At 34.3% G+C, this 26,412-nt stretch overlaps 1 protein-coding gene across 5 annotated transcripts; it reads left to right on the forward strand.

Moving 5' to 3' along the window:
- The first annotated feature begins 2,316 nt into the window (after positions 1-2,316).
- Positions 2,317-11,276, forward strand: LOC149551911 (inositol-tetrakisphosphate 1-kinase 4-like). Of its 5 annotated transcripts, XR_016352827.1 has the most exons (11): positions 2,515-3,270; positions 6,813-6,894; positions 7,238-7,270; positions 8,093-8,213; positions 8,414-8,506; positions 8,653-8,772; positions 8,902-9,075; positions 9,198-9,253; positions 9,912-9,996; positions 10,168-10,489; positions 10,952-11,276. XR_016352827.1 is itself a non-coding variant. In XM_089787412.1 (10 exons), exons 1-10 carry the CDS (start codon positions 2,987-2,989, stop codon positions 10,287-10,289), a joined length of 1,170 nt encoding a protein of 389 aa, XP_089643538.1. In that variant the 5' UTR covers positions 2,317-2,986; the 3' UTR covers positions 10,290-11,276. The 5 variants fall into 5 exon arrangements, 3 of the variants coding, with proteins under 3 accessions (XP_089643538.1, XP_089643539.1, XP_089643540.1); XM_089787412.1 differs by having other exon boundaries at positions 2,317-3,270; positions 10,168-11,276; XR_016352828.1 differs by lacking the exons at positions 2,515-3,270; positions 6,813-6,894; positions 7,238-7,270 and adding an exon at positions 7,928-7,944.
- The last annotated feature ends 15,136 nt before the right edge of the window (positions 11,277-26,412 follow it).

A 26,412-nucleotide genomic window follows, 5' to 3' on the forward strand; every position in this document is an offset into this window, starting at 1 on the left:
CAAAAACTATTTATAACTATAATCATAAGCCCTTATCATTTCTATCACAATGTAGTAGAGGCTAAAACTTTATTGTTTGATCTAAAAATGTAAATAAATACTATTCATCTATAAAGTAATAAGTCTTTGTCAACTCTACCACATCTTAGTTGGAGGCCACATTCTTATTGACCCAACTACAATACAAAATGAACACTATTCATTAGCAAAGTAATAAGTTTTTGTACATAAGTGAGAGGCCATCCCTATAGATTCCCTTTAAATGTCTATGATGTAACAACATAAAAAATATTCCAAAATATTCCCATGCAAAAATAGATACAAAAGTATCAACATATTAAAATATTAGATTCAAATACATTCCCCATGTCATTCACCTATTTAGAGTAGTACACATATTGTCCACACGTGAAAAAAGGTGGCATTTATAGTCTAAAAGATAATGTATTTCAAGTCACAATAGTAAAATATGTATATCTCTAAAATTTTTACTTCTTAACTTTTATATATAACGATACACAGATTACAATTTATAGTAAAAGATTTAAAATTAATAATAATAATATTTGTTATGACTATCTTTTAATTTCATAAACTACTTTCCATGAGCTTTCTAAACTCTATATAGTAGTTAAAAGATCACATCTACAAACATTTGTATATCTTTTTACATTAGCCTTTTTCATTACATTCAAGTCATTACCAAAATCACTATCCCACAATACCATTAACTACCTATAAATACTATTAAAGGATTCCCCCATCTATTCAAATCAACAACCCCCGAAAATATTAAATAACATCTTTCTCCTTACATGAGTATGTTAAATAAATTCTATTACTACTATAATTGACATGAATTTTCTATAAGCTAGATAATAATTAAAAGATCATTAGGCAAGAGCCTACAACACAATGGTAATTAGTGAGCCTCTTATGTGGAAGGTTTTGGGTTCAAGTCTACTCTAGCTTAACATATAATAATAATTAACTTAAAAAATAGTATAAGTAAATATAAAAATAATTAAATTCAATAAATAATAAAAATTAATCTAGGGCTCGACTCATTGCCCATTAAAAAAAAAGGATTGCTTCCAAAAACAACTTTATAGATTTTCAAATCTACCTTTTCAATCACAATCATAGAATCATTATTCTCTAGGGAGTGGGGCTGAATGGCTCTTTATATTCCAATGATTGTTCACTCCTTGCTCACCCAACCCCCTTATTATTAACTTCAAAGAAATTAAAAAATTGACAATTAAAAACCTAATAATAAATTTTTAATGCACAACCAATTGGCCACTTTATTGGTACCTATAACACACGAAATGTCGGGACATTTATATATAACTATTGGTAAAAAGTAGCAATTAGAGGAAAACGTATTGGTTATCAAATAAATACATATTAGATCAATTATGTAAATTTTGAGGTGGTTATATGCATAGTCACTAATATATCTTTAAGTAGGTATCAAATGACACATTGAAATGACCATTTTTAACCCTTGTATGCATAATTGAACTCACAATATTTTGTCGTTGGTATCTAGAAGCTAGAACAATAACTCGAAGTAGTTGAGTTGTAAAAGAAGACAACAAAGGAATTGTTGAAATTCAATGTATGGTTTAGGATTTGTAGGTGAACAAAGTTAGCTATAATGACTATTGTTGCTCTTCCCCCCAATAATGTAGACTACCTATTTTATAATAGATGATCAAATGAATATCCTAGAATCCATGTCATCCTACAAAGGGGAAGCCAAAGTTGAGACTCTTGGGATTCCTTCCAAAAAGTATCATATAGAGTGTTGGTCTTCATAGATGTAGGGCTTAATTAATCAACCTACTATAAATATAATTATGCACAATTAATAATATACTCTACATTGCATACAAAGATAGATTAATGTCAAAATTGAGATTCTTAAGATTCCTAAAAGTTTCGTATCAAGTGCCAATCTTTATGGAGGCAAGACTTAATTAATCAATATGCTAGTAATATAACTCCCCACAATTAGTATTCCTCCTATCCTTACTACTCCCTTAATTTAGATTAATTGTTGGAAGGATATAGTAAAGTCAATAAAAAGATATATATATAAACATATATATAGTAATATAAATAATCTTTTATAATTTTAGAATACCTATAATTAATTAACAGCCCTCACCCAAACATATTTCCTCCTCCATTCCACTCATTCTATCCATATAGGTGAAACTCAACCCCCAAAAATTAAAACATTGCCATCCCTTGAACTTACTCTATTCATTCTATCCATATGGGTGAAACCCAACCAAGAGAATTGAGAGCATTTTTCATCCATCCAACTCATTCACTTTCATTCTCTCATTTTCTCACTCATTCTATTTGAATTCATGGGTGAAATTGCCCCCCAACACGGTCCTCTCCAGATGAGAGACAAGTGCCAACGAGTAACATGTGTTAAAAAATTAAACATCAAGCGCCACACAAATATTTAGTAACGCGCCAAAATCTGGCTGACTCATTAATCCTTTCTCCAAAGGCCTAAAATAGCCCCAGCATAGTCAACTGGGTTATGAAGACTCCTTACGCTATAGAGATGTTATTAATGTCATTACTGTCCTGTAAAAACACAAATTTCTCTCTACTTAAAGAAGGCATTGGTAGAGCTGGTTTCACTCGCATTTCTCGCCCGTCTTCGTATTGGATTTCGTTTTTTCCTCTGCGTTAGTCGGCGGTTTTGATCCTTTTTCCTTGTTAAATTCCGTTCATATTCGGAACAAAGCCCTCGAATTTCATACATGGTTTAAACCATCAAAATTTCAGGCGGACGCTCTAACAGACCAATTGTTTTATTGGTTGGCCTTCGTAACCCAGGCATTTCTTTTGTGCATCTCTGGAATTGACTGACTCGGGGGAAAAATTAGTGCAAACCCTGGTAGGAGTCTTCGAGAATAAACACGAATTTTTGCGTGCATTGGGCTTTGTGGGTGGCATGAGGCTTGAAGGTGAAACGGTGATGGTAACTCCTAGGGTTCCAGTTGTTGGGGATTGGGGAAGAAGTATTAAGAAAGAATCTGTGCAGGAAGTCCTGTTGAGGACAGAAGAGGACTGGGGGAGTGCTTCTGATAGGGACCAGAGGATGCTGCAAATGGTCCCCTCCTCAAAAACAAGTTCCAACCATTTGGTTGGTGCTCAGCAGAAGTTAGTTGTAGGGTACGCCCTCACATCTAAGAAGGTTAAGAGCTTTCTGCAGCCCAAACTCGAAGGGCTAGCTAGGTAAAGACTCGTCCTTTTGGATCTCTTATGTTTTTCTTGGCATTTATTTTTGCATTAGATATTTCCCCTTTTAATTGGATGGCTGGAATAATTTAACTTTTATTGTCCTTTAAATGGAATTATTTTTTTGTATTTGTTTTTGTTATTTTTTTGGGATGTTTTGGGCATCTCTTGCGTCAAAGATTTGGTACAGTTCCTGCCCTGGAGAATGCCCCTACCGGCCATGAGAATTTTTAATGTTGGTTCACAGATAGACGGGGGTTGTATGATGGGTTATTTCAAAATTACTAATTGTCTGTTATCTTTCATGTTTCAAAAGAATTGCGCTTTTAAGTGGAAGGAGTTGGTGCTTTGTTGATAATTTCAATGTGGTGTTGAATTGCAATATTTATCAAAATTGTTTTTCTTATTTTTTTGGGATGTTTTGGGCATCTCTTGCGTCAAAGATTTGGTACAGTTCCTGCCCTGGAGAATGCCCCTACCGGCCATGAGAATTTTGAATGTTGGTTCACAGATAGACGGGGGTTGTATGATGGCTTATTTCAAAATTACTAATTGTCTGTTATCTTTCATGTTTCAAAAGAATTGCACTTTTAAGTGGAAGGAGTTGGTGCTTTGTTGATAATTTCAATGTGGTGTTGAATTGCAATATTTATCAAAATTGTTTTTCTTATTTTTTTGGGATGTTTTAGGCATCTCTTGCGTCAAAGATTTGGTACAGTTCCTGCCCTGGAGAATGTTCCTGCCGGCCATGAAATTTTTGAATGGTGGTTCACAGATAGACGGGGGTTGTATGATGGTTTATATCAAAATTACTAATTGTCTGTTATATTTCATGTTTCAAAAGAATTGCACTTTTAAGTGGAAGTAGTTGGTGCTTTGTTGATAATTTCAATGTGGTGTTGAATTGCATTATTTATCAAAGATATGGAATCCCTAATTCTGAATTTCTTGTGAGGAATTTCCCTTGATTTTTAGCTGGTTTTTCCTCATTCAAAGTTAGTTATTAACGTGTGAAAAGTTTCTTCGTACCGTTTGTGAAATCTATATCATAATTCAGAAGATATAATCTGGGATATATGAATTGGAAGGTTATTGGCTTAGTTGATACCCTGAATATATTGTTGAATTGTCGTATCTTTTCGTTTTGGCATGTTTTAATCAAATGTTTTGTTTCAATCGATGTCTTGAACACGGAGATAATTAATCTCTGTCATGGATTTTATTGCAGAACGTAATAAGTTAACAAGTAGAGATGGGGGTGCATAACATCTTTAACAGCAGTTTCTCCATTGACAAAAGCCAGATTCTATCATTTTTAACTCCAAAACTCCATTGCCCTTCAATTGGAAGGATCTTTATTCGGTTGGAATAATGAACATAATAGGTCGTATCATCCTCCATTGAGCTGTTTGTAGGAAGTAGTGGGGAGAAAAAATTGAGTCATCTAATTTCCAGACTCCACTGTTTGAGTCGCGTAATTTCCAAATTCCATAATGATAGTGATGTTAGATTTTCAGTCTATAATAGTGGGTTCAAACTTAAAATATAAAATTGTGCATGCAAATGTTTCTTACCAGAATATTTCTATTTTACCAGTAGAAAAATGCGAGTCATGTAATTCCCAAAGTCCATAATTTGAGTAATGTAATTTCTAAATTCCATAATAGTAATGTTAGATTTGCGGAGTCTATAATAGTAATGTTCAATATTCACAGTCCATACTAGTAGATAAAATCAGCATTTTCCCCTCAAGACTAAGCACATGGTGGTTCTTTTTTCCTGCTGTAGAAGTTTTGGGGAAATTTTATGCTGCAAATGAACAATGGGATAATGAATTATGCATGTAATCTCATTTAGTTTAAAATGTTGGTTCTTTGGATTGTCCTAATTTTGTTGTTGGATTTTATTTCTGTACTCTAGGCATGGAGTTATTCTTATCATTATCTTCACCAAGTAGTCATTGTTAGTTATCATTCCTGTTCCGTAGAGCTGTTCTTTCAATTTAAACAATATATTTCAGATTTGCAATGTAGAACTGGCTGGATCATTTTTCCCGCATTTTAATGAAACAAAATTTACTCAGATATATTCAATATGTGCAGCTGTATAATTCTTCTCTTAGTTTTTTGTCTTCTTTCAATTGAATGCTGAATGCAATTTGAATTTATAATAGCTCTCCTTTATGGTCAGTGAATATTTCAGAAACTTAATGGAATTTGTTAATAATGCTCTTGTTTCTTAATGAAATTTATTAATAATGCTCTTATTTACATATGATGAGATTATACTATAGTAAATACATATTAGTCGGCTGCCAATTAGCTGGTATACAGCTTTCTTTAGGGTCATGAAAGTGTACATTGTCTTATTTTGTATCGATAGTAATTCGCTGTGGTGTTACATTGTCTTATTTTGTATCAATAGTACTTCGCTGTGATGTTTTCTCCTCTTAATGATTGTGGTCATCCAGTGTTCTGGTTTGTTCGAGAGGTTCCCCCAAAAGTCATATTAGTTTTTTTGTGTGCACGTTACTTACATCATTTTCTCGATATGGAAGATGGAATATAGTTTTGTAGGTTAGTGCTGCAGTGGATGCCTTGTTCCTGTGTGTTTATTGGAATTACAATTTCAGCGAGTATAATAGTATTGAATTTTAGTTCTCCTGGAGAGATTGTATTTTTTTCTATATTAAATTAGTTACTATTGTGTAATATAGTGTACCCTTCAAAGTATATCAAGGCTCCCGTTCTATTCTTTATCGAAAGATGCATTTATGCCATGTGGTGGAAGGATAGGAACAATACTATGATTTGGAGCTATCTGAATCTGGTTTCTATGCATTGTGGTGTTTGTTTTGTAGGCTCCAATTTTCCATTGGATTTTTCATCTAAGCAATATCACTTTTTCATTAGGTCTGATTGGTTACAATTTCTTGTTATACATTTTCTTTTTTCTTGCCGGTAGTATGAGCATACAATATTTCACTTCTACCGATTCTTGATTCTGTTACCAATTACTTTTAGTGGTGATTGCATGTTAGAAACTTGGAAATGCTGTATCTGTTTTATGTGATTTTACATTTCCAAAGTTTGACTCTAGAAATTGATGTGTCCTTTAGTTACTACTGGTGGCAGGGCATCTGCTCACAGAAGCAAGTCAGCTTTTATCAAGATATAAAAAGTTGTTTACAGCAACTTTGATTTTCTCCTAGAATATTCTTCTTGACAGCTTGTTCTGCATTTCCTGTATGGCAAGAGTGCTGTATATTATCTCTGTTTCCTGATGGTTAAAATAGTAAAATGCTTATATATATGAGACTGTTTGGAATGACGTTTCATGATCAATACAATATGATGTGTTTATTTCATGCATCTACAGAAAGTGCACATGCTGAGCTGGTCCAATAATTGACTAATGGCTTTATTGATATTCGTATATTCTATTGCTTGCAATTCTTTTTTTTCAGTATCCATTATTTTAGTTTCTATTGAGTTTCGTACTTTTTAATTTGCATCACTGTTGTAATATTTCCATTGCAGGAAAAAAGGCATTACATTTGTTGCAATTGACCGGAACAGGCCTCTAGATGAGCAAGGGCCATTTGATGTTGTCTTGCACAAGGTGATTTGATGACATCTCTTCTTGTTCTATACTCGTAACATAAGCTGCATTCTGGGTCATCTCTACTTGTCCTTTTCATGTTTGTCTGCCAAGCATACATATAAGACCTTGGATGTTTTGTGTGTGGGTTTGGCATCAATTGTAGGGAGTCTAAAGGAAAGAACAGGGTTGGTCTGCTAAAGTTGCTGTTAACTATTATCTACTTGGGAGGTCTTATTCATTTAAAAAACACCGACGGCCATAAATTTATTTCATTCATTAATCATTTTTTTTTGTCTAATTTGTGTGGGCAATCTATTTTGTGGCTACATGTATCTTGATATATTCTCAAACTTTTATGCAGTTGTCAGGGAGGGATTGGCGACAGATTCTGGAGGTTAGTATCACGTTTGGATTTTGTGAATAAATATTTGCTATTTAATGTGATTTGAATCTTGCCCCAAAAAATATTGACAGTATTGTGCTTCTTAAATGTGAAATGAATTATGTAATGTCTTAGCTGGGGAAATTTTGAAAGCTTCTGTACTCTTTTAGTGGGCTTTAAAGAATTGCCTGTAGGCACATTCTTTCATTTGTTAGTTTGGTGCACTCTTTTTTGTATTCTGATGAATGAGCAATCATGCGTTTCTTGTTTACTGCATATTATTCATTACCAAACAGTTCTCTAGGTGTGTCCATGGTTTTTGGTTTTGGCTCTCTGACATGAATTGGGATTCCATACATAAATTGGTATGCGGAAATTATAATGAGAAGATTGTCATTTTGTATTTGCGGATTTTACCTGATTAGAGATTAATTGCTACAAACTCTTAGCAAATGGAAGGTATCTAGCTCATGATTCAAGGGCCATTACTCACATGATTTACAATTCAATTAGATCCTTAAACTACTCCTCCATTTGAAAATTACAAATTAACGTTAAGATCAATATCAGGGAATTATTTGGGTTGCCTTTTAAGCTCTAATGCACATGTATGACAAATTGAAATTTTACAAATGTGTAGTCACAGAGGGTAATTTCCTTGGGTGTCTTCTTTCCCTTGGGACTCGGTGAGACTGTCCTTATTATTCTTTAAGTGTATGTGCATATATGCATATGTAATATTTATTTTCTATGAAGTTTGTCTATTTTCCTGCGTAGAAATTTTGAGTGGGATAAATTACACTCAACTTACTATTTAAGGTTGTGGTTTTGCAGGATTACAGAAAGGAGCATCCAGAAGTAATAGTTCTTGATCCTCCAGACGCAATACAGCATTTATATAATCGCCAGTCCATGCTTGAAGATGTTGCTGCTTTAGACCTTTGTGATCGTGAAGGTGGTATCTTTTTTATTTGTTTTGTTTTTTTACTTTGCTATTATCCATTTTCAATGTTTAATTACTGATTGTGAATTTCTTATTTTGAAGTTTGAATTTGCTTTCTTATATAATATCATAAGCATACTTTTTATTGCTAGCTCTTTAGATTTTGTATTTGATTAAATGAATGTGAACTTATTTTATGGTTAATGTTCCAGGTAAAGTTGGTGTGCCAAAGCAACTGGTTATAACTGGTGATCCAGCATCAATTCCTAATGCTGTTATTAAAGCAGGGCTCAAGTTGCCGCTGGGTAAGCTTACTTGTTCATGTTATATACATGCACATGTTTTATGTGCCTTGGAATTTGTGATTGCAGTTTCCTAGTATTACAAAGAGACAGTTTGGGGAGTGTCAGTGTCATGGCAACATTTTTATATTTTGGTATGTTCTTTGTAGTGGCAAAGCCGTTACTGGTAGACGGTACTGCGAAGTCGCATGCGATGTCACTAGCATATGATCAATTCAGTCTCTCAGAGCTAGACCCTCCTCTTGTGCTCCAGGAGTTTGTGAATCATGGTATTTTTAGCATTGTTCTTTTATAGTTCATTTCATTTGCTTGTGTAGTTCATTTTATTTGCTTGTGCTCATTCAATTTGCTAGTGGCAAGTGCAATTTCATGAACCAATCATTTTGACATGATAACAGGTGGCGTGCTTTTCAAAGTATATATTGTAGGGGACACTGTTAAAGTTGTGCGCAGGTTCTCTTTACCTGATGTTGATGAAAGTGAATCTACGGGCTATGGAGTGATTCCATTTCCAAGGGTGTCAAGTGCTGCTGCATCAGCTGATGATGCAGATTTAGATCCATGTATTGCAGGTAAAGATTTCATTGAGCTTAATGTGTTGGATGTGATATGCTTTTCTGATTTAATATGGTGAGATGGATTTCTTTTTCAATTTGTCTTGTGCTTCATGGGTGCCTTACTTTAATACATGCAGAGTTGCCTCCAGTTTCTTTGCTCAATAAACTTGCGTCTGAACTACGGCAAAGACTGGTAAGTTAGACCTTTGTAGTCAAGAGCATTCTGATTAATTTTTAATTTATTCTTCTGAGATATGTCCAAGTAAACATCTGGGCAAACACTTTTCATTTTATATCTTCTGCTGTGATTCCATTTTAAGCAGGCTTTGGTTAGGGCATAGGGTGGGATGAATTATGGTGATTGTAATGTTTGTTTGGTGAATCTTGTAAGGCTGTTCATGAATTGATGGAAAAATGTTGCTCATGGCACACACCCTACTCAACACTTTTATTTTATATCTCATGTTGTTATGTAGTTTAAAGCAATGCTTATGGCATAATGTTGGGTGATTTATGGTGATGGTTTTTCAGTTGTTATGTGCTTGGGGAACTGTTTATGGATTGATGGAAAGATGCTGTTTATGATAATTGTACAATTTAAACATTGTTGAAGGATCTAGTATTTGTATGCCGCTGTGGTAAACTTGGAGATGGCCAAGGCAAATTGTAGGATTATTGTTGAATGGTACTGGTTATTTTCAAAGATAATAATTTGTTTCTTTCCCTTGATGCAAATCTCCTGGTCCTAAAATGTTGTCTACATCTGGCTTGGTATAAATGAATAATGAAAGCGGACAAATTTATTGATAGATATTTTTAATAATGAGGATGATATTTCAAAAATGATTCAGGGACTTCGACTTTTCAATCTTGACATTATACGTGAGCATGGAACAAAGGATAACTACTATGTAATTGATATCAATTATTTCCCTGGTATGTAGTTTGTTCAACTATGCTGCACTTTTCTTTTAAGAATTCTATTATCTTACAACACCTTTTTGTTGTCTAATTTTAGCTCTTGTGATTCTTTTTCTTGTTGGATGCATTTATACAAAATTTCCAACTTCTGATACTTTGATGGTATATTTGGTCAATTGATAACAGGGTATGGAAAAATGCCTGGATACGAGTACATTTTTACAGATTTCCTTTTAAGCCTTACACGAGGCAAGCAACACAAGCTTCCTGGAGCTGCTATCTGCTCTGTGGATAGTAACAACTGCTGATAGGTTGTTCCAGAATTCAAATTTCATGTTTTCCCTCTTGCCTTTGGTTTCTAATATCAGACTCATGCAACATTTGAATGCGTCAAAGTATAGGCATTTCACAGATTCTTCCAGTGTCACAGAGATACAGCATTGACTCAATTTCTGGATGAGAATTTTTCCAGATATCATCACACTGCATGGCCCAATGCATTCATCAGGTATCATATTTTGCTGAAGGGTTCATGCCTATTGTATTTTGAGTGCAAAGCTTTTTTCTTGCAGAGGTCAACTCTGTCTCTGCTTAAATCAGAATTTAGAATGGGTGGAGGCAGGTTGTCCCAGACAATTCAGGGTCATAAAGCAAAGGGAAGTGCAACAACCATTCAAGAATTTTGTCAAGAATTTTTTTTCTCTCGAGGTTAAATTTACAGCTGAAAAATTTAATCTTACCTGCCATCGCAAATGAACTACATTTGGTTGGATCCATTTCTATTCAACGAGTTCGTTCTGTGATGATTTGTTAGATTTCTGGGTTTGCACCGACTAGCTGCTTATTTTTGTTGCACGCTTTAGTTTAATTTGTGCCATGTTTTATTCTTAATGCACCTACACTTCTTTGAAAATGCAAAAACCTCGAAAATATAGAATGCCAAACCTCTGAATCAATTTTTCTTTTGCAGCCTTTGCAGTTGGCCATCACTTTGTCATGGATTGTACGGTCAAAGCAAATCGTCTGTTTCTATATATTCGGCCATTCTGATTTGAATGGCCTGCAACATTAGCTGGCAAGCAAAGATGGATTTATTTTGCATAATAATTCTATTAATTATTTTGCAACGAGAAGGTTAATTGTACCATTTTGTCTATTATGTTGCATATTGGTACTCTTCTTGGTGCTAAAGTTCCTGTACATATTTGTAATCACATTATGCTCATTGCTCATTGTTCTGGAATTGTTTTATTGATTATTCTTTATAATTACTCTTTATAATTACGTTATTCTCACGTTCTGGATTTGTGGTATTGAGCTTAATCTGGCCCCTTTTTTTTTGACACTTAGGAGATGTATCTGTTACAAATTTTTGTTTTTATCAAATTTTTAATGATCAGTTAGTAGTGGCCTGTATGCAGGTGTCATGCAAAAATCCTTAAAATGTTTAGTTGCTTTGAGTCCACCAATTTTTTCTACATCATTTTTGAGCATAAAACCTGTACCTGTCCTATGCATGCGATAGTCCAATCCCTCACTTTTTTATATGGAACTGGGATCTATATTTATAGTTGCTTTGAGTTGAACAATTATTTTCTTCCTTAACTTTTTGGCTCAAAGACTACGTGGCTCATGCTCGCGATAATTCAATTCCTCACTCTGAGTAAATTGGGATGATGATACGAAGTGTACACATTACAAGTTCATCCTAAAAAATGTCCCAGTTTACGCCAAGATTTGAAGATGACCAGGAGATTTTATATTTATATCTTTATAGTGTTATAAATAACAATTAAATTTCTTCATAATACTACTTTTTCCAATTGAAAACGAGGATATAAAACTGTAAGTAAGGGTTGATCACGGCCACTGTGACTGTTCACAACGGGCATCCATTTGAATTCTCATGTACGGCCCTGACTTATTACTGCCTGATACATAATGAATGATGATAAAAATCAAAGTAACATCCGCGAGACTAAAGTTTAAGCTACATCGCATCATAAACCCAAATCTGTTTTGTCATCTTCTTTCTGATGTCAGCCCTCCTGTTATGAATTATTATCAGAAACCCAGTGGCTTTGTGTAGTCTTGCTTTGTCAAGAAAGTTGGCGTACAAGGTCCTCTTCCAAGTTGTGTGAGGATGATAGTGTTAATAGTTTATACGTGGAAGAGAATTTGTTGGATCACTTATTTCTAGATGCAATGTAGATACTACTGCTTTTTTGTTCATAACGATGATACCGTCAATAATTTCTAAATGTTAGAGAACTAATTGAGTCTCTATTAAGTTCTAGGGGAGAGGATTAACACCCTAACTCTGCGTTTATCGAAAGCTTACGAAAAAATTCTGCTCCTTATTCAAGCAATGTTTCCAAAACATCATGTTTGGATATCCGATAGATAACGCAAATTCTGCTTCTTATTTGTGTTCCTTCTCGGGTGCTAATAGCTGCCCCTGTAATTTTGTCCATATCACGATTCTTTTGGGTTTCTGTCTTTAATGAACTAAAAGCTAGTGTACGTACGAGAATGTAGGAGGATCCTTTATGTGCACAGAGATAAAAGGTTTGTCATTTAGAGGTGACACATGATACTTGTTTATAGATGTTTGAACAGATGTTTGAATAGCTCTGATAGCTGGGTCCTACGATCTTTTCAAAAACTTCACACATCTCATCTTCTATTTTTCAATTAGTAACTATCTTGAACAATATACACGCACTAATTTCCCAGTAATGGTGTGCAATAAAGTTGTTGTACCCGTCTTGTAATTTAATATTAATATTTTAAACTATGATTTTAACAATGGGAGGTACAAGTGAGTTGACTAAAAAAAAAAGATCGTCTAGGTTATCAAGGTGTGATTTGTAATTAAGTATTACAATTTTAAATTATGGAAGGTACAAGTGCATGGCTATTGGTAGATGTGAAATACCATGGTGGCTTTTCCATTCTTTTCTTAAAATACTGAGGTTTTTTCAATTTTTTTTTGGCAGGTTTAGCATTTTTAGCTTGAGGTTAAGAACCTAGGATCAAGGAGGGGTATTGGCCTCGTATCTTTTAGATATCAGGGATTTATTTTGAATGGATTGGCTTTTTAGAAAGTAGTTTAGTAGGCAATGAAAGAAAGAATCATTATTTGAGCAACACTTTGCCCTTCTAGTAATATCTAAAACTTCTTAAACATGAGGTGTGAGGTGCTCCAAGAATGATAATAATACATTGCATGTTAGAAATATAAATTTAATACTTGTAATATCGTAACTTCTTAAACATGAGGTGCTCCAAGAATGATGCACTAATAATACGTTATACATTGCATGTAAGGAATATAAATTTAAATTAGTCAGTCCCATGCATTGTGAGATCAAATTTAATTGGCGTTGAAATGAATAGGATTTGGTTGCGTTGAAATGAATAGGATTTGGTTGCGTTGAAATGAATAGGATTTGGTTAATACAAAGAGTCATTAGTTAGTCCCATGCTTTGTGAGATCAAATATTAAGTGACGTTGAAATGAATTGGATTTGAGAGCCATTAGTCAGTACCATGCATTGTGAAATGAATTGGATTTGAGAGCCATTAGTCAGTACCATGCATTGTGAGATTAAAAGTGACATTGAAATTAATTGGATTTGAGTTGAAATTTAAGTGACGTTGAAATGAACTGGATTTGAGAGCCATTAATCAGTACCATGCATTGTGAGATTAAAAGTGACATTGAAATTAATTGGATTTGAGTCATTAGTCAGTCCCATAAATTGCGAGATCAAGTTTAAGTGACAATGAAATGAATAGGATTTGGTAAGGCATATTATGATGTCACTTAGTGACTTTTCGAGGTAATGAGGAAAAGTCACTCAGTGACATTTTGAGGAAAAGTGAAAATGAAGGCATTATAAATTGGAGGTGAAAAGCTATGTTACCTAGGGATGCGTTTTCAGCCCTAAGCCTTGAGTTTCGAAAATTGTCCTTGTTTCGGGGACTTGGGGACGGTTGGAAACGTTTCCAAGCCGTCCCCACCCAAGCAAGAAAATTAGAAATCCGTCTCTGAAACTTCGAAAATGGTCAATGCGTTTTCAGATGGTGTTGACCATCTTTGGGACTCCATAGCCGTTTCCCATCCATCCTGGGGACTGCTTGAAGTTTCCAATTGAAGGCATTATAAGTTGGAGGTGAAAAGCTATTATACCCAGGGATGCGTTTCCAGCCCTAAGCCTTGAGTTTCGAAAATTGTCCCTGTTTCGGAGACTTGGGGACGGTTGGAAACGTTTCCAAGCTGTCCCCACCCAAGCAAGAAAATTAGAAACCCGTCTTTGAAACTTCGGAAACGGTCAATGCATTTTCAGATGGTGTTGACCATCCTCGGGACTCCATAGCTGTTTCCTATCCATCTTGGGGACTGCTTGAAGTTTCCAATTTTAAAATAAAATTCAACTTTAAAAAAAATTAATAAATGGTAATTTTTTGCCCATTTGCTAGCCCCACATTAAAATAATAAAATATGTTTATATAACCCATGTTGAAATATTTTTTTTGGAAGCCATTACAAACTAAGCATCCAGCTATGATTGAAAATTAAAACTTCAACTTTTGTTCAACAAACTAGACCTAAAAAATGATTGTAAATCAAACATCTATTTGATATTCATATTGCAGACTTGGAAATGATTGCTGCTAGGTTGAGGAATACTCAGATTGTTTTCAGCTTTGATAATGCTCTTATAGCAGCAATACTTGTCCAAATATAAATTGTTGTAGCTGATTATTGCCCAAACAAGATCGCTTGTACTCGTCTAGGAAGATTTGGCACAACAAATTCGTTTTTCTTTCAAAACTCACAAGAACGGGCTCTAAAGTCTAATCTATGGTAGATTGATTCTCTCATTTGATGTCATCCTATGTTCCAATTTTTAGACGATAATTCGATTTAATGCTATGTTCTATGTTGATTTGATGAATAAAATTGATAATTTTAAACTATGTTCTTATGATGAATGTGACAATGTTATGTAATTCTGAAATTCATGAATATATATATATATATAGCCGTCCCTTACCGTCCCCTATTTCAACCAAAAAAAAACTGTCCCAGAAACCTGTTTTCTCATCCCCATCCCCCGTCCCGGAAATTCGGGGTAACATAGGTGAAAAGTGAATGCACAAGAATTGTAAGTGAGATAATGTGCATAAGCAAGTATAAATCGGATTAGATAGCGATGGATAAGTGACACAAAGGAGTTTGATTAGGGAAACTATCATCCCATTATAGGTGATGTATACATCCACTATAGGTGATGTATACATGGAAGTGAAAAATGAGGGCATTATAATTTGGGGTGAATAATAATCTGGGGTGAATTTGAATGTGCAGAAATAATTGTGAGTAGGAGCTAACGGTGATGAATGATGAGCTGGTCATGAAACAAGAATGTTTTATGTACTGTTGTATAATGTATTTGATACATTACAATAATGTTATCCTAAGTTCAAGTGGTAAATGGCACTCATAAAAGTGTGTCAATGATACATTGCACTAATGTCATCTCAAGTTTAAATGGTAAATGACACTCATTAAAGTTGCATGTCAATGATATTACACTAATCTGAAGTTCAAATAGTGAACGACACTCATAAAGTGAGTGTAAATGATACATTACACTCATGTCATCACAAGTTTAAATGGACTACACCAATATTATGATAAGTTAAATTAAATGTGCAACTGACAATGAATCAGGAGCCATATATTTACAGCATATGGTCATCCACTCACTTTAAAGTACTTGTCAATGAATCAGGAGCCATAGATATACAGCATATGGACGTTTCACCAGAGGTTCAAGAGCCTAAAAAGATGAGCAAAAATCACTATGTTTATTGGTGTTAATGATTTCTACTTGTTTGATTGTCGTTTTTGTTGGTTCAATGTTTGTTGTTAGAGATGGGTTGTTTCAGACATGTCAAACAAAAGGTATCCGCAGGTGTGACTAACAATGAACAGTAGTTGCAGCTAATGCTTTTTGTCTCGTTATGTGGCTTGGTTTGTTCTATTACATCGTATATATCATCTGTCTATTCCATTTATCAATATCATAAAAATTGGACCTTTTCATTTTCATTAATCAATTCAAAAAACAATTGATTTATAAAAAAAATGTGTACAATTATTTTTGTTTGTGCCAACGATTTGACCGTCGACCAATTAAATGAAATGTTCCATAGAAAATCATAAGTTAGAAGGTGAGGTGAAATCATTGAAGTCTTTGAACCCTGATTGTTTTCTATGGAATGATGCTAAGCGATTTTCTGTGTATTGGTTTTGATTGGTCATTCAACTAAATGAAATATTAAGGAAATTATTGGGTTGAAGAATTATCCCCGTGATTCTTTAGGGTTCTCCATGCAATGAGATTCACACCAAGCTACCAAGTCTTACAGGGTTTTGCCAGAATCAACTGTAAAGCCAATATTAAAAGGTTTTTCTGGCAGCTACTCTTAATAGCTAACCTGACCTGACTTTAGTGCAAGAATTCTTCTCTTAGTAACTAACCTGACCTGATTTCAGTGCAAAAATTCTTCCTTGTAGGGGAGACTGAATTCTTCTCTTAGTAACTAACGTGACCTGATTTCAGTGCAAAAATTCTTCCTTGTAGGGGAGACTGAATTCTTCTCTTAGTAACTAACCTGATCTGACTTCAGTGCAAAAATTCTTCATTGTAGGAGAGACTGCCATTGTTACAGTAAGTAGATTTTCACAATTCATAGGAGAGACTGCCATAGTTACGGCAAGTAGATTTTCACAATTCATGAGATCATCTGAAGTTGCTTCTGATTTTGATCGTGTAGATTTTTTTTCCATCAACATTTCATATTACGCTCTGTGATCTATCATGAAGATGAATAGATGCATCCAGAATGTGATTCAAGACCAAGACATTAATACACAAATAAATCAAAATCAGAAACAATTTTAGATAGTTGATTTTTTGCAACCCATTTTAAGAGAAGGTTTCAAATTCCTCCCGGCAGTCTATCCACTGTTAATGCTTTCATATTGTGGCAACTGATTAGCAAAATTGAACTTAAATTATATGAACCATCATTTGTTTCTAATGTTTGCTTTCACATTTGTTTTTGTGGGAATAAGTTGAATTTTTTCTGGGAGATGATAAATTTGATCCTTTGCTGTCAATGTGTATATTGGTTATGCAATTGCAGAATCCTCTGCCATTTTTGAGTGATTTAGTTGATTTGGGTCACGTGGGGGTCTATATTAGAACATTTTGTTTAGAACATTCGAAGAAGTGGCAACTTATTGTGGGAGAAAATTTTATTGTTCCCTGGGTCAGCTATCTCTTGGGAGATGAATTATCCATAGATTTGTGTACCGCTGACTGTGAGTCTGTCGATCATAGAGTTGAGACTTTTATTGCCTTATACCATTGTTTATTAGTTATTCAGATGAGCCGGGGAGCATAATAAGGTGTGGTATAAATGACAGCTCTGACCTGCCTAAGCATCTGACCATGATCATCAGCTGATCAGGGGTAATGATGAGTTTATAACTATTATCTTCCGATTTTTGGCATATCATCTATGATATCTTCTTTAGGAACACCTCTTCCTTTTACCTGCTGATCAAGGGGATTGATTTGTTTTCTAATTATTATTTGCCAATCGTTCGTCCTTTTTCTCCTTTGTACTGCATATAGAATGAGTAGTCAGCTGTAAGATGAATCAGTGCGACTACTATTTATCTAAAATACGAGTATACGGATACATAGTTTCCAACAGTGGGCAAATACGCGATTGCTGATTAATGAAATACAAATAGTCTCGTATAATGAAATCCAAGTAGTATAGGTGAGATCATTTACTATTTATAAAATTCTACACTCAATCCCATAATTTAATACAAGTGGTATAGTTAATACAAGAGGTATAGTTAAGATCATTTATCATGTATTTATTAATAATGTTCTGACAAGGAATTCTAAGTTTCCTTGAATATTGGTAGTGTAGACGATTCAGTAGCTGTTTAGGCTAATTTTGGGCACCTCGAATTTCTAATGTGGGTAATTTTTTTTTTTTTTTTGACGAGTCTATTCATAGATGAGTGATGAGCTTAAAGCTAGTTTTTTTGGCTTTTGCACATTTATAAGCTCTTTGTGGAACTCGTATAGTACGAGGTGGTCTAAAAGTGTCATTTTAAAATGTTTGCTTGGAGCCCATTATGTTCACCCCCGAATAGTTGTTCCCCAAAGAATAGTGCTTTTTGCACAAATGGACCAATCAGCAACTGAGAAAGTTAAAAAATGATCAACTATTAGTACATGTATGATTGACTATTAGTATATGTGCTATCATTTTCTGAGGCTTTTTATGTGCTGTAATTGGGGCGGATCTATAATGGTAGAAGTAGCGGTAATTGAAACATGGGCGACTACCAAGTCATCTCCCTTAATGAATTTTGATTCTTGAAAAGAAATATTGTATGTTATGGTTTAATGAATGCTTTATCCATTCTTTCATTTGATTATAAATGTATATACTTATATGTAAGAGAGTGATTGATTGACATTTGAGAGTAGAGTTTGTAGAGGGAAATTGAGGAATTTGGGCTCTAGAGAAACTCATTGTGTGGTATTCAAGAATAAAGATTGTAAACAGAAAAGGATAAACTCAGGCTTTAAATAAAATTGCAAAATCAACATATATCGAAGAAGCCACCTTAATGCTTTTAGAGGGTGGAGAAACTAGTTGGATGAAATACCCTTTTAGAGGAATCAACCCGCTGATAGATATGATGGACATAGGTAAACAAGAAAAAGAGTTCCTTGAAATTAAATCCATTTATAGCTAGGAGGACATGGGATCTTGGTGTTCAGATTAGTTAGATAGAAAATAATAGTTACACGCAAATATAACCAATATCACAAAGGAATAAAACACACAACAACAAACATAAACACAAAGATTTAACGTGGTTTACTTAATCCCTAGGTTATGTCTACTAAACAAGTCCAATATTATTATCTAGTAATTTTAACTTGTTACAATCTTCAATATACCTCTCAACTCAATAGTGTAAGAAGCTATATTTCCTTTTAGAAAACCCCAACCCTAAGCAAATATTACATGACTTATGTCGGCTTAACAAGTTAACCCTAAACATACTTGATGAGTCAACCTTGGAAATGGTTGAGTCAACTCGAAAATGCTTAATGAGTTAACCAAATTTTTTTCCTGTGGTGATTCCCAAACCCCATGGCTTATGAAAAGCATACAATATTGTCTTATTTAGTCACCACAAATCGACAATCTCCCACTTTGGGATTGAGTATGCTCTTACATTAAACCATCTTTCATTTCAATACTGACTCTATAGCCACACTGCTACCCCTGAAGCTCCCATTGGATTAATGCACTCTAGACTTTGTTGTTCTTTTATTATGTTCAATTTAGAAGACCAATTGAAGTTGAATATGAGTTCAACTTCTCTCTTGGCATTTTCTTGGTAAACAAATTTGTTGGACTGTCATCTATATGTATTTTTTCCATCTTTAACTATCAATCATCCAAAACTAATCGAATGAAATGGTACCACAACTATATGTGCTTTGTCTTTCAATGTAAAGCATAATTATTGACAAGACGAATGACACTCTAGCTATCTGTATATGGATAATTTCTAGTTTGTAAGTCCCAACTCTTTCACGAAAGATTGTAGCCATATCATCTCCTTGATTGCCTCAATAGTAGCAACATACTCTACCTCTATAGTGGATAAAACATTCACCTTTTGCAATTGAGAAATCTAAATTACTATTGTCCCACCAACAATAAATACATATCCTATAGTACTCAATCAGATATCTAAATCTCTTTCCAATTTTGAGTCAACATAACCTTGTAAATAAGTAGTAAAGCCTCCAAAATGCAAACATTTGTTGAATGTAGATCTCAAGTATGTGAGAATCTTTTAACTGCATTCCAATGTTCAATTCCAAGATGACTCATATACCTACTAATGAATCTCACAACATGTGTAATATTTGGTCTAGTGCATACCATGACATACATTAAACTACTTACTACTGAAGCATAAGGTACATTTAATATTTTATCCTCTTCTTGTGTTTTTGGACATGTCTAAGTGAATTACAAATGACTAGGCAATGGTGTACTATTGATGTTTACATTAGCCATGTAAAATCTTTGGAACACCTTTTCAACATAATCAATTCGAGATAGAGTCAATTTCTTGTTCTTCCTATCTCTGTAAATTTTCATACCAAGGATTTGTTTTGCTGCCTCCAATTATTTCATAGTAAAAGAATGTTCTTACTAGTGTTTCAACCTCTTAATGTGATCCATGTTAGACCCTGCCACATGGCCCCAATGACACTGATTATATCCGAGCTTAGTCATAAAACTATCAAATTTAATATACCATTGTCGATGTTCTTGCTTCAAGTCATGTAAATTTTTCTTAAATCTTCACACTAAATTCTCTTTCTTTTGACCTCAAATCCTTGTGGTTGCGTCATATATTTTTTCTTCCAAATCACCATAAAGAAAAGTTGATTTAATATCAAGTTGTTTCATATGTACATTCTCAATAGCCATAATACTTATAAAATTTCAAATAGAAGTCATTTAACAACTAGAGAAAAGATCTCATAAAAATCTGTGCCCTTTTTCCATGTAAATCCTTTTATAACTAATCCGACTTTAAATCTTTTCTTACCTCCATCGTCCTCTTTTAGCCTATAAACACATTTATTTTGTAAAGCCCTTTTACCTTTGAGCAACTTACATAGCTTCATCATATCTATCTGGTTCACCACTAGTATCTATTAATAAAATAGAGTACAAAAAGGGAGAGAGTTTTTCAGGAGGTCTACTTTACCTAGTTGATAATCTAACATTCATTGGAATTTGTGGTATTTTTTGTTGTTGTGGTTGCAGAGGATGAGAGACCAAATGAAAATAATCTTTTGGAGTGTTATCCAACACTACATAACCATTTTATTTATTCTCATGTTGCAACATATCTTTGTACAACACTTTCTCATTGAATATTTCTTATGGAGTCATTGAAACAATTTTCTAACTACAAATACCATTATTGAAACTATAATCTTTAAAACTTTTGCTGCAATACTCACCACCATTATTCGATCTGAGACATTTTAGTCTTTTACTAGTCTCACTCTCAACTAAGCTTTTCCATTTAATAATTTTTTCAAATACATCATGTTTATGTCTAAGAAAATAAATCCATACTTTTTTAGTTGCATCATCAATGAATGTAACATTATACAAAGAGTCACCATGAGAACATATCTAAGTTAGCACCTGCACATTGTTATGCACAAGTTCTAATTTCACATTTTTTTCTTTCCTTTTCACTCTTTTAAAAACTAATTTTCTTACTTTCCGTACATACAACTTTCACAAAAATCCATATAGACACATTTTAGACTAGGTAAAATTTTCTTTGAATGAGGCAATTTCATACCCTACTCGTGTTTAAGTATGTTGTGTCATAGTGTTGTTTCAAAATCTACAACGATTGTTTGATGTTCTTCTTGCTCAATTGCAACAACTATCACTAAATATTGATTTTTCTATAAGATAATTAAAGTAGAAGGAGAGTATGACTTGTAAAAAGATATAAGGTGCCTACTTTCACACCTTTTTCTACCACTAAAGAACATTTTGAGACCTACCAACTTTTATCATTAAAAATAATTGTGCAACTTCCATCACAATTGAGATCAAGTGCCTACTCAATCTTGGAACATGTCTTACCTCTTGTAGTAGGAAATGATTCTCATTTTGGAACTTAATCTTAATTCTTCCCTTTCTAATAATCTAACAGGGTTCATTATCTCCCAAGTAGACTAGCCCAAGATCCCTTTAGACATAATCAATAAAAACTTCTATGTGGTGTAGCATGAAATGAAGCATCTAAATATAAAACCCACGAATTGTCTACATTTTCTAAGAAGTAAAACATCATCTTTAGATTTATTATTTACCACATTTTTCTCTTTATTTTCTTTTATTTTTTATTTTTATCTTATTTATTATTCTTTCGAGACCAACAATCTTTCTTGTGACCAAATTTCTCACAGTACGAACAATATCTTGGTCCTTTGGATGAGACCTCTTTTTCATTTGATTTTCCTCTTGATCTCCCATGATTTCCATAATTATTTCCTATCTCTATGATTTGCCCCTACTTTTTGCATTCAAAACACTTCTTGATGTAGATCGACTTGAGCTTTTCCTATGAATTTTCTCATTCAAAATAACACCAACAATATCATTGAATTTTAGGGCACTTGAACCATAAACAAAATTACTTACAACCATTACCAAATCATTACATCTTTTAGGCAAAGAACACATAATTAACAAACCTCTAATTTCTTCATCAAAATTGACATTTACAAAAGATAATTGACTAGTAACTATAATCACATTGCTACTCACTATGCTGCTGGGAAGTCTAAATCAAGGCGACCACCTTCTTGGTGTTCTGGGGCCTCTTCTGAACACTACATGGTGGTTAAGTCCATGGATGCGCCTCTGGATTCAGTGGTTGTCTCTGTAGATGATTCCTCTGTTGATGATCTTTCGGTAGAGGAGTTTACTCCCCCTGTTCCTTCTCTTGCCCCTGTACTGGATGTCACTCTTGGTCCTGTTGGGGACTAGGACCTTGTACTCTCTCCTATCCCCACCCCTGTATCGGACTTTCCTCCTAGTTCAGTGGGGGGCCAGATGGCTACGGGCTCTTCTAGGGAGATTGTTGTTGTTTCAGATTCCCCTGGGCTCCATTGTTTTGTTTCTTCAGGGGATTGGATTGCTAAGGCAACTAAGGTGGAGGATGGTTGTACTATGGTAAAAAGAAAGAAAACTAGGCCATCTGGTCCTCCTTTAGAAATGAATCTCCGATCATGCAAGGGAAGCTCTAAATCAAAGGGAAAAATGTGATGTATCTAGCTTTGCCTCCTTGCTAGATCTTTACTTTCGACTGGTGATAGGATTTTTGTCACCTTGGTTACCCTTTGTTTGGGGGGTGACCAGTGTTGCTTTGGTTTGATGTACTTTTTGTAAATGCACTTAATGAAAATCTTTAGACTTGTATAGGGTTTCAGGCACCCTTCAAAACCTATTTTACTTAATAAAAAACTATATTACAATTATTTAAATGATCAACAACAATCCCACCTTCTACCATCTTCATATTGGATAAGTGCTTCATGAGAAAACACTGTTCAAAGTGGAAGGCTTTTCATACAACTTAAATGAGATTTCCATCAAATATTCAATTGTCTTTGTTTTTGTAATATTTTGTGCCAAACATAAAGAAATACTTCTAAGTGCCTTTATGTTCAAAACATTTTAATCCTTGTTTTACATATTTGGGTCTTTCATAGATTTTCCTCCCAATGGCAGCTATAAATTCTTCTTATAAAGATAGTCCTCCATTTGTATTTTCCAGAATTGAAAGTTTTACCCATTAAACTTCTTAACCTTCAACTTACCCTCATTTTTTATTACTTCCACTCAACCGCGAGACCTTATGTAGAGGAAAACTGAAAAAACTTGGCTATGATACCACTTGTTAGGATTAGTTAGACAAAAATTAACAATTACATGCAAATATAACTAATATCACAAAGTAATAAAGCACACATCAAAAAACAAAAAACATTAAGATTTATAAAGTACTGAGTTTTCTGGATTAGATTGTGTTTGTTTATTTCATCAACGTTTCGGATCACACTACATGATCCATCATTAAGATTTATTCTAGTTCACTTAATTCCTATGCCACATGTAATGCCCCACTTAGGAGCCCAAAGGAAATAAACTTAACATGTTACAATATTTACAAAACTATTTAAATATCATATTAACCATGCAGAAGCAATATACATTTACACATCAACTACACATGTAAATACAATACATATTTCATCCCTCAGGGGTACCTTCATGTTGTGTCACATTTAAAAGTTTATATTAGTTAGTTTAAATCTCAAATACAATGTTCATGATCACGAGTGAACAACAGATATATCTTTTCACACAAAACCATGAATACAACTGATACAATGAAATACATCTAATGAATAACATCTTGGTGCAGGAGCACCTAAGGGTAAGGTAAAACCTTAACTCAAGTTTTGGTTTGTAAATGGTCTAACCAACCATTTACAGAATAAGGACTACATATAAAGTCCCAAGTTAGTCTTAGGAGGTGTGGTTAGGTAAGTGTGGAGTGTGAGTCAAGTTTTGAACAATTAGGTCCTGATAAATACAAAATTGCTAGAAATTGCTCAATAAGGCAAAACTTGGAAAAATGCCTCAAAAGGGGCAAGAAGTGTTAAAGGAGGTCCTTAGGTGTTTTAGGTTCATTTTATATAGGTTGAAATGATACTGGTCAAGTTTGGTGGCTTAGATTGTAAAATTGTAAAAGTTGTCAAAATTACTCATTGACAACTTTGCGACTTTTGCACAGTTTTGGAGAAAGGGAAACATGGGTAGTTATGGCTCAAACCAAAGGAAAAGATGGAAGATGGAACCTATTTAAACACCTTCCAACTCATTTCCAAGGGTTGGTTATGCAATTGTATGGACAACACCTATATGTGGAGCATTTTGTGATAAAAAAATTGTAGTTTGAAGGATTGAGAAAAGAAACCCAATTGAATAGCTTACTATTTTGAATGGAATAGTTTATTTGATTGATGTATTGATAATGTGGATACTTGTTTTGATCATTAGTTATCATTTATCTAGATTTTCAAAATTAGTTAGATTGTTCATTCCCCTTGTCCAATTTTGATAGGGTTCCATTAAAATGACCAAAGCTTGAGTTTCCATGGTTGAAAATCCATGGCCTTTGGGAATCAAATAATGGTCTGTATATACTTTGTAAATAGCCATTTTGGATTTTGTGCCCGTCAAGAAACTATTTTTACAAGCGAGCTTTAAGCAAGCAAGGAAGGCTTGGCAAGGTGCAATGAAGGCTTGTAATTGAATTCTAATGAGAACACAGGATTGACACGTACCAATCTTGGATGGGAAATGCTAGAGTAGAGTGATACGTGTCCATAGAATAGAGGATAAGGTCTGGTGCAAGGATTAAAGCATTTGGTAAGATTTTTGTTGTCATTGCCCATGAAACCCTCAAAATAGGGGTAAATTGGAATCATATAGTACAGACACCATGGAGACCTAAGATCTGGAAAATATTCAAGCCTAGGTCAATTGGAAATAAAGTCTAGAAGACCTCATCAGGCCCTGTTAAGAATTTTTGTGAGTTATTGAAGGTTCCTTGTTTTTAGGAGGGCTAATAGGGGCTTCTAGGGCTACAAGGGCAAATTGGAGTTGTGGGTATGGTAGAGACCTACCCAAAGGATGCAAAATGAAGTGAAAAGCATTAAGAACCATAAAAATATGGTGTAAACTTGATTTTGACCCTTTGAATGCATTTGGTGGACTTTTGGCTCACTAGGTCAAAAGATGCATAGTTAAGGTGTGGAGTGAAAAGGAATGAAACATAAGTTGATTGGTGAATTTCTTGGAGAGAGGGGATTAAAAGTGAATCCTATAGATTGGGGTTGGGATAGGAACCATAGATGGGCGAGGAGTAGCCTTGGTAGAGCAAAGAAAATCTAGAGTGAAGAAGCTCCCCATCAAAGTGGTATTAGAGCCATAAGATTGTGGCTTGTGGTGGTATGCTATATTCTATTGAATCAAGTGGATATTCAAAGATGGTTACCAATGTAGAATTGGCTAAGAAGGTAGATGAGTAGAAGAAGCTCATGGAGGAGAAAACTAGGTTTCTTGATGAGGTCATAGAAGAGATGGAAGATAAGTAGAAAGAGATGGAAGATGAAGACTTCAATAGGGGTAAAGAGAAGGTGAGCTTGGAGGATGAAATTGTTGGAAATGTAGATGAAGTAACTAAGAGGAGGGGGGGGGGGGGATTAGTTAGCACAAGAACACTTCCACAGATCCTTTAGATGTCTGATAAAACTAATTACTACTGTCACTCGGTAAACATGCTGAAAATGTTGTAACTCGATAAATGTAGAGTATGTTTTACTTTTAACTGAACTTAAACATTCACAGTGATTAACTTGCAAGCATACATGAGAAACTAGGATTTATTGTGGAAACCCAATATGGGAAAAACCACCCATGTAACTAGTTATTGATTTTCACTCTTCTGAAGTGAGCTCTATTAGGAGCCAACCTAGTTAAAGGTTACAAAACACGCTATTAGGTGTGACCTTGTTAGAGGATTTAATCACCCTGTTAGGAGTGGCCTTGCAAGAAGTCTTAAAACAATTCAATGGAACTGTCACCTTGTTAGAGGATTTACAACTGGTTGTTAAA

This window comes from Cupressus sempervirens, chromosome 6, assembly GCF_028749045.1.
Source record: "Cupressus sempervirens isolate cs-2001-9-10 chromosome 6, ASM2874904v1, whole genome shotgun sequence".
NCBI classification, from domain to species: domain Eukaryota; kingdom Viridiplantae; phylum Streptophyta; class Pinopsida; order Cupressales; family Cupressaceae; genus Cupressus; species Cupressus sempervirens.

Excerpts from the sequence above, each read along its gene's own strand:
- LOC149551911 (XM_089787412.1), top strand. The coding sequence starts at position 2,987 with ATGAGGCTTGAAGGTGAAACGGTGATGGTAACTCCTAGGGTTCCAGTT. Across the intron at positions 8,507-8,652 it reads AGGGCTCAAGTTGCCGCTGG|TGGCAAAGCCGTTACTGGTA; the intron begins GTAAGCTTACTT and ends TGTTCTTTGTAG. Across the intron at positions 9,254-9,911 it reads CTGAACTACGGCAAAGACTG|GGACTTCGACTTTTCAATCT; the intron begins GTAAGTTAGACC and ends AAAATGATTCAG.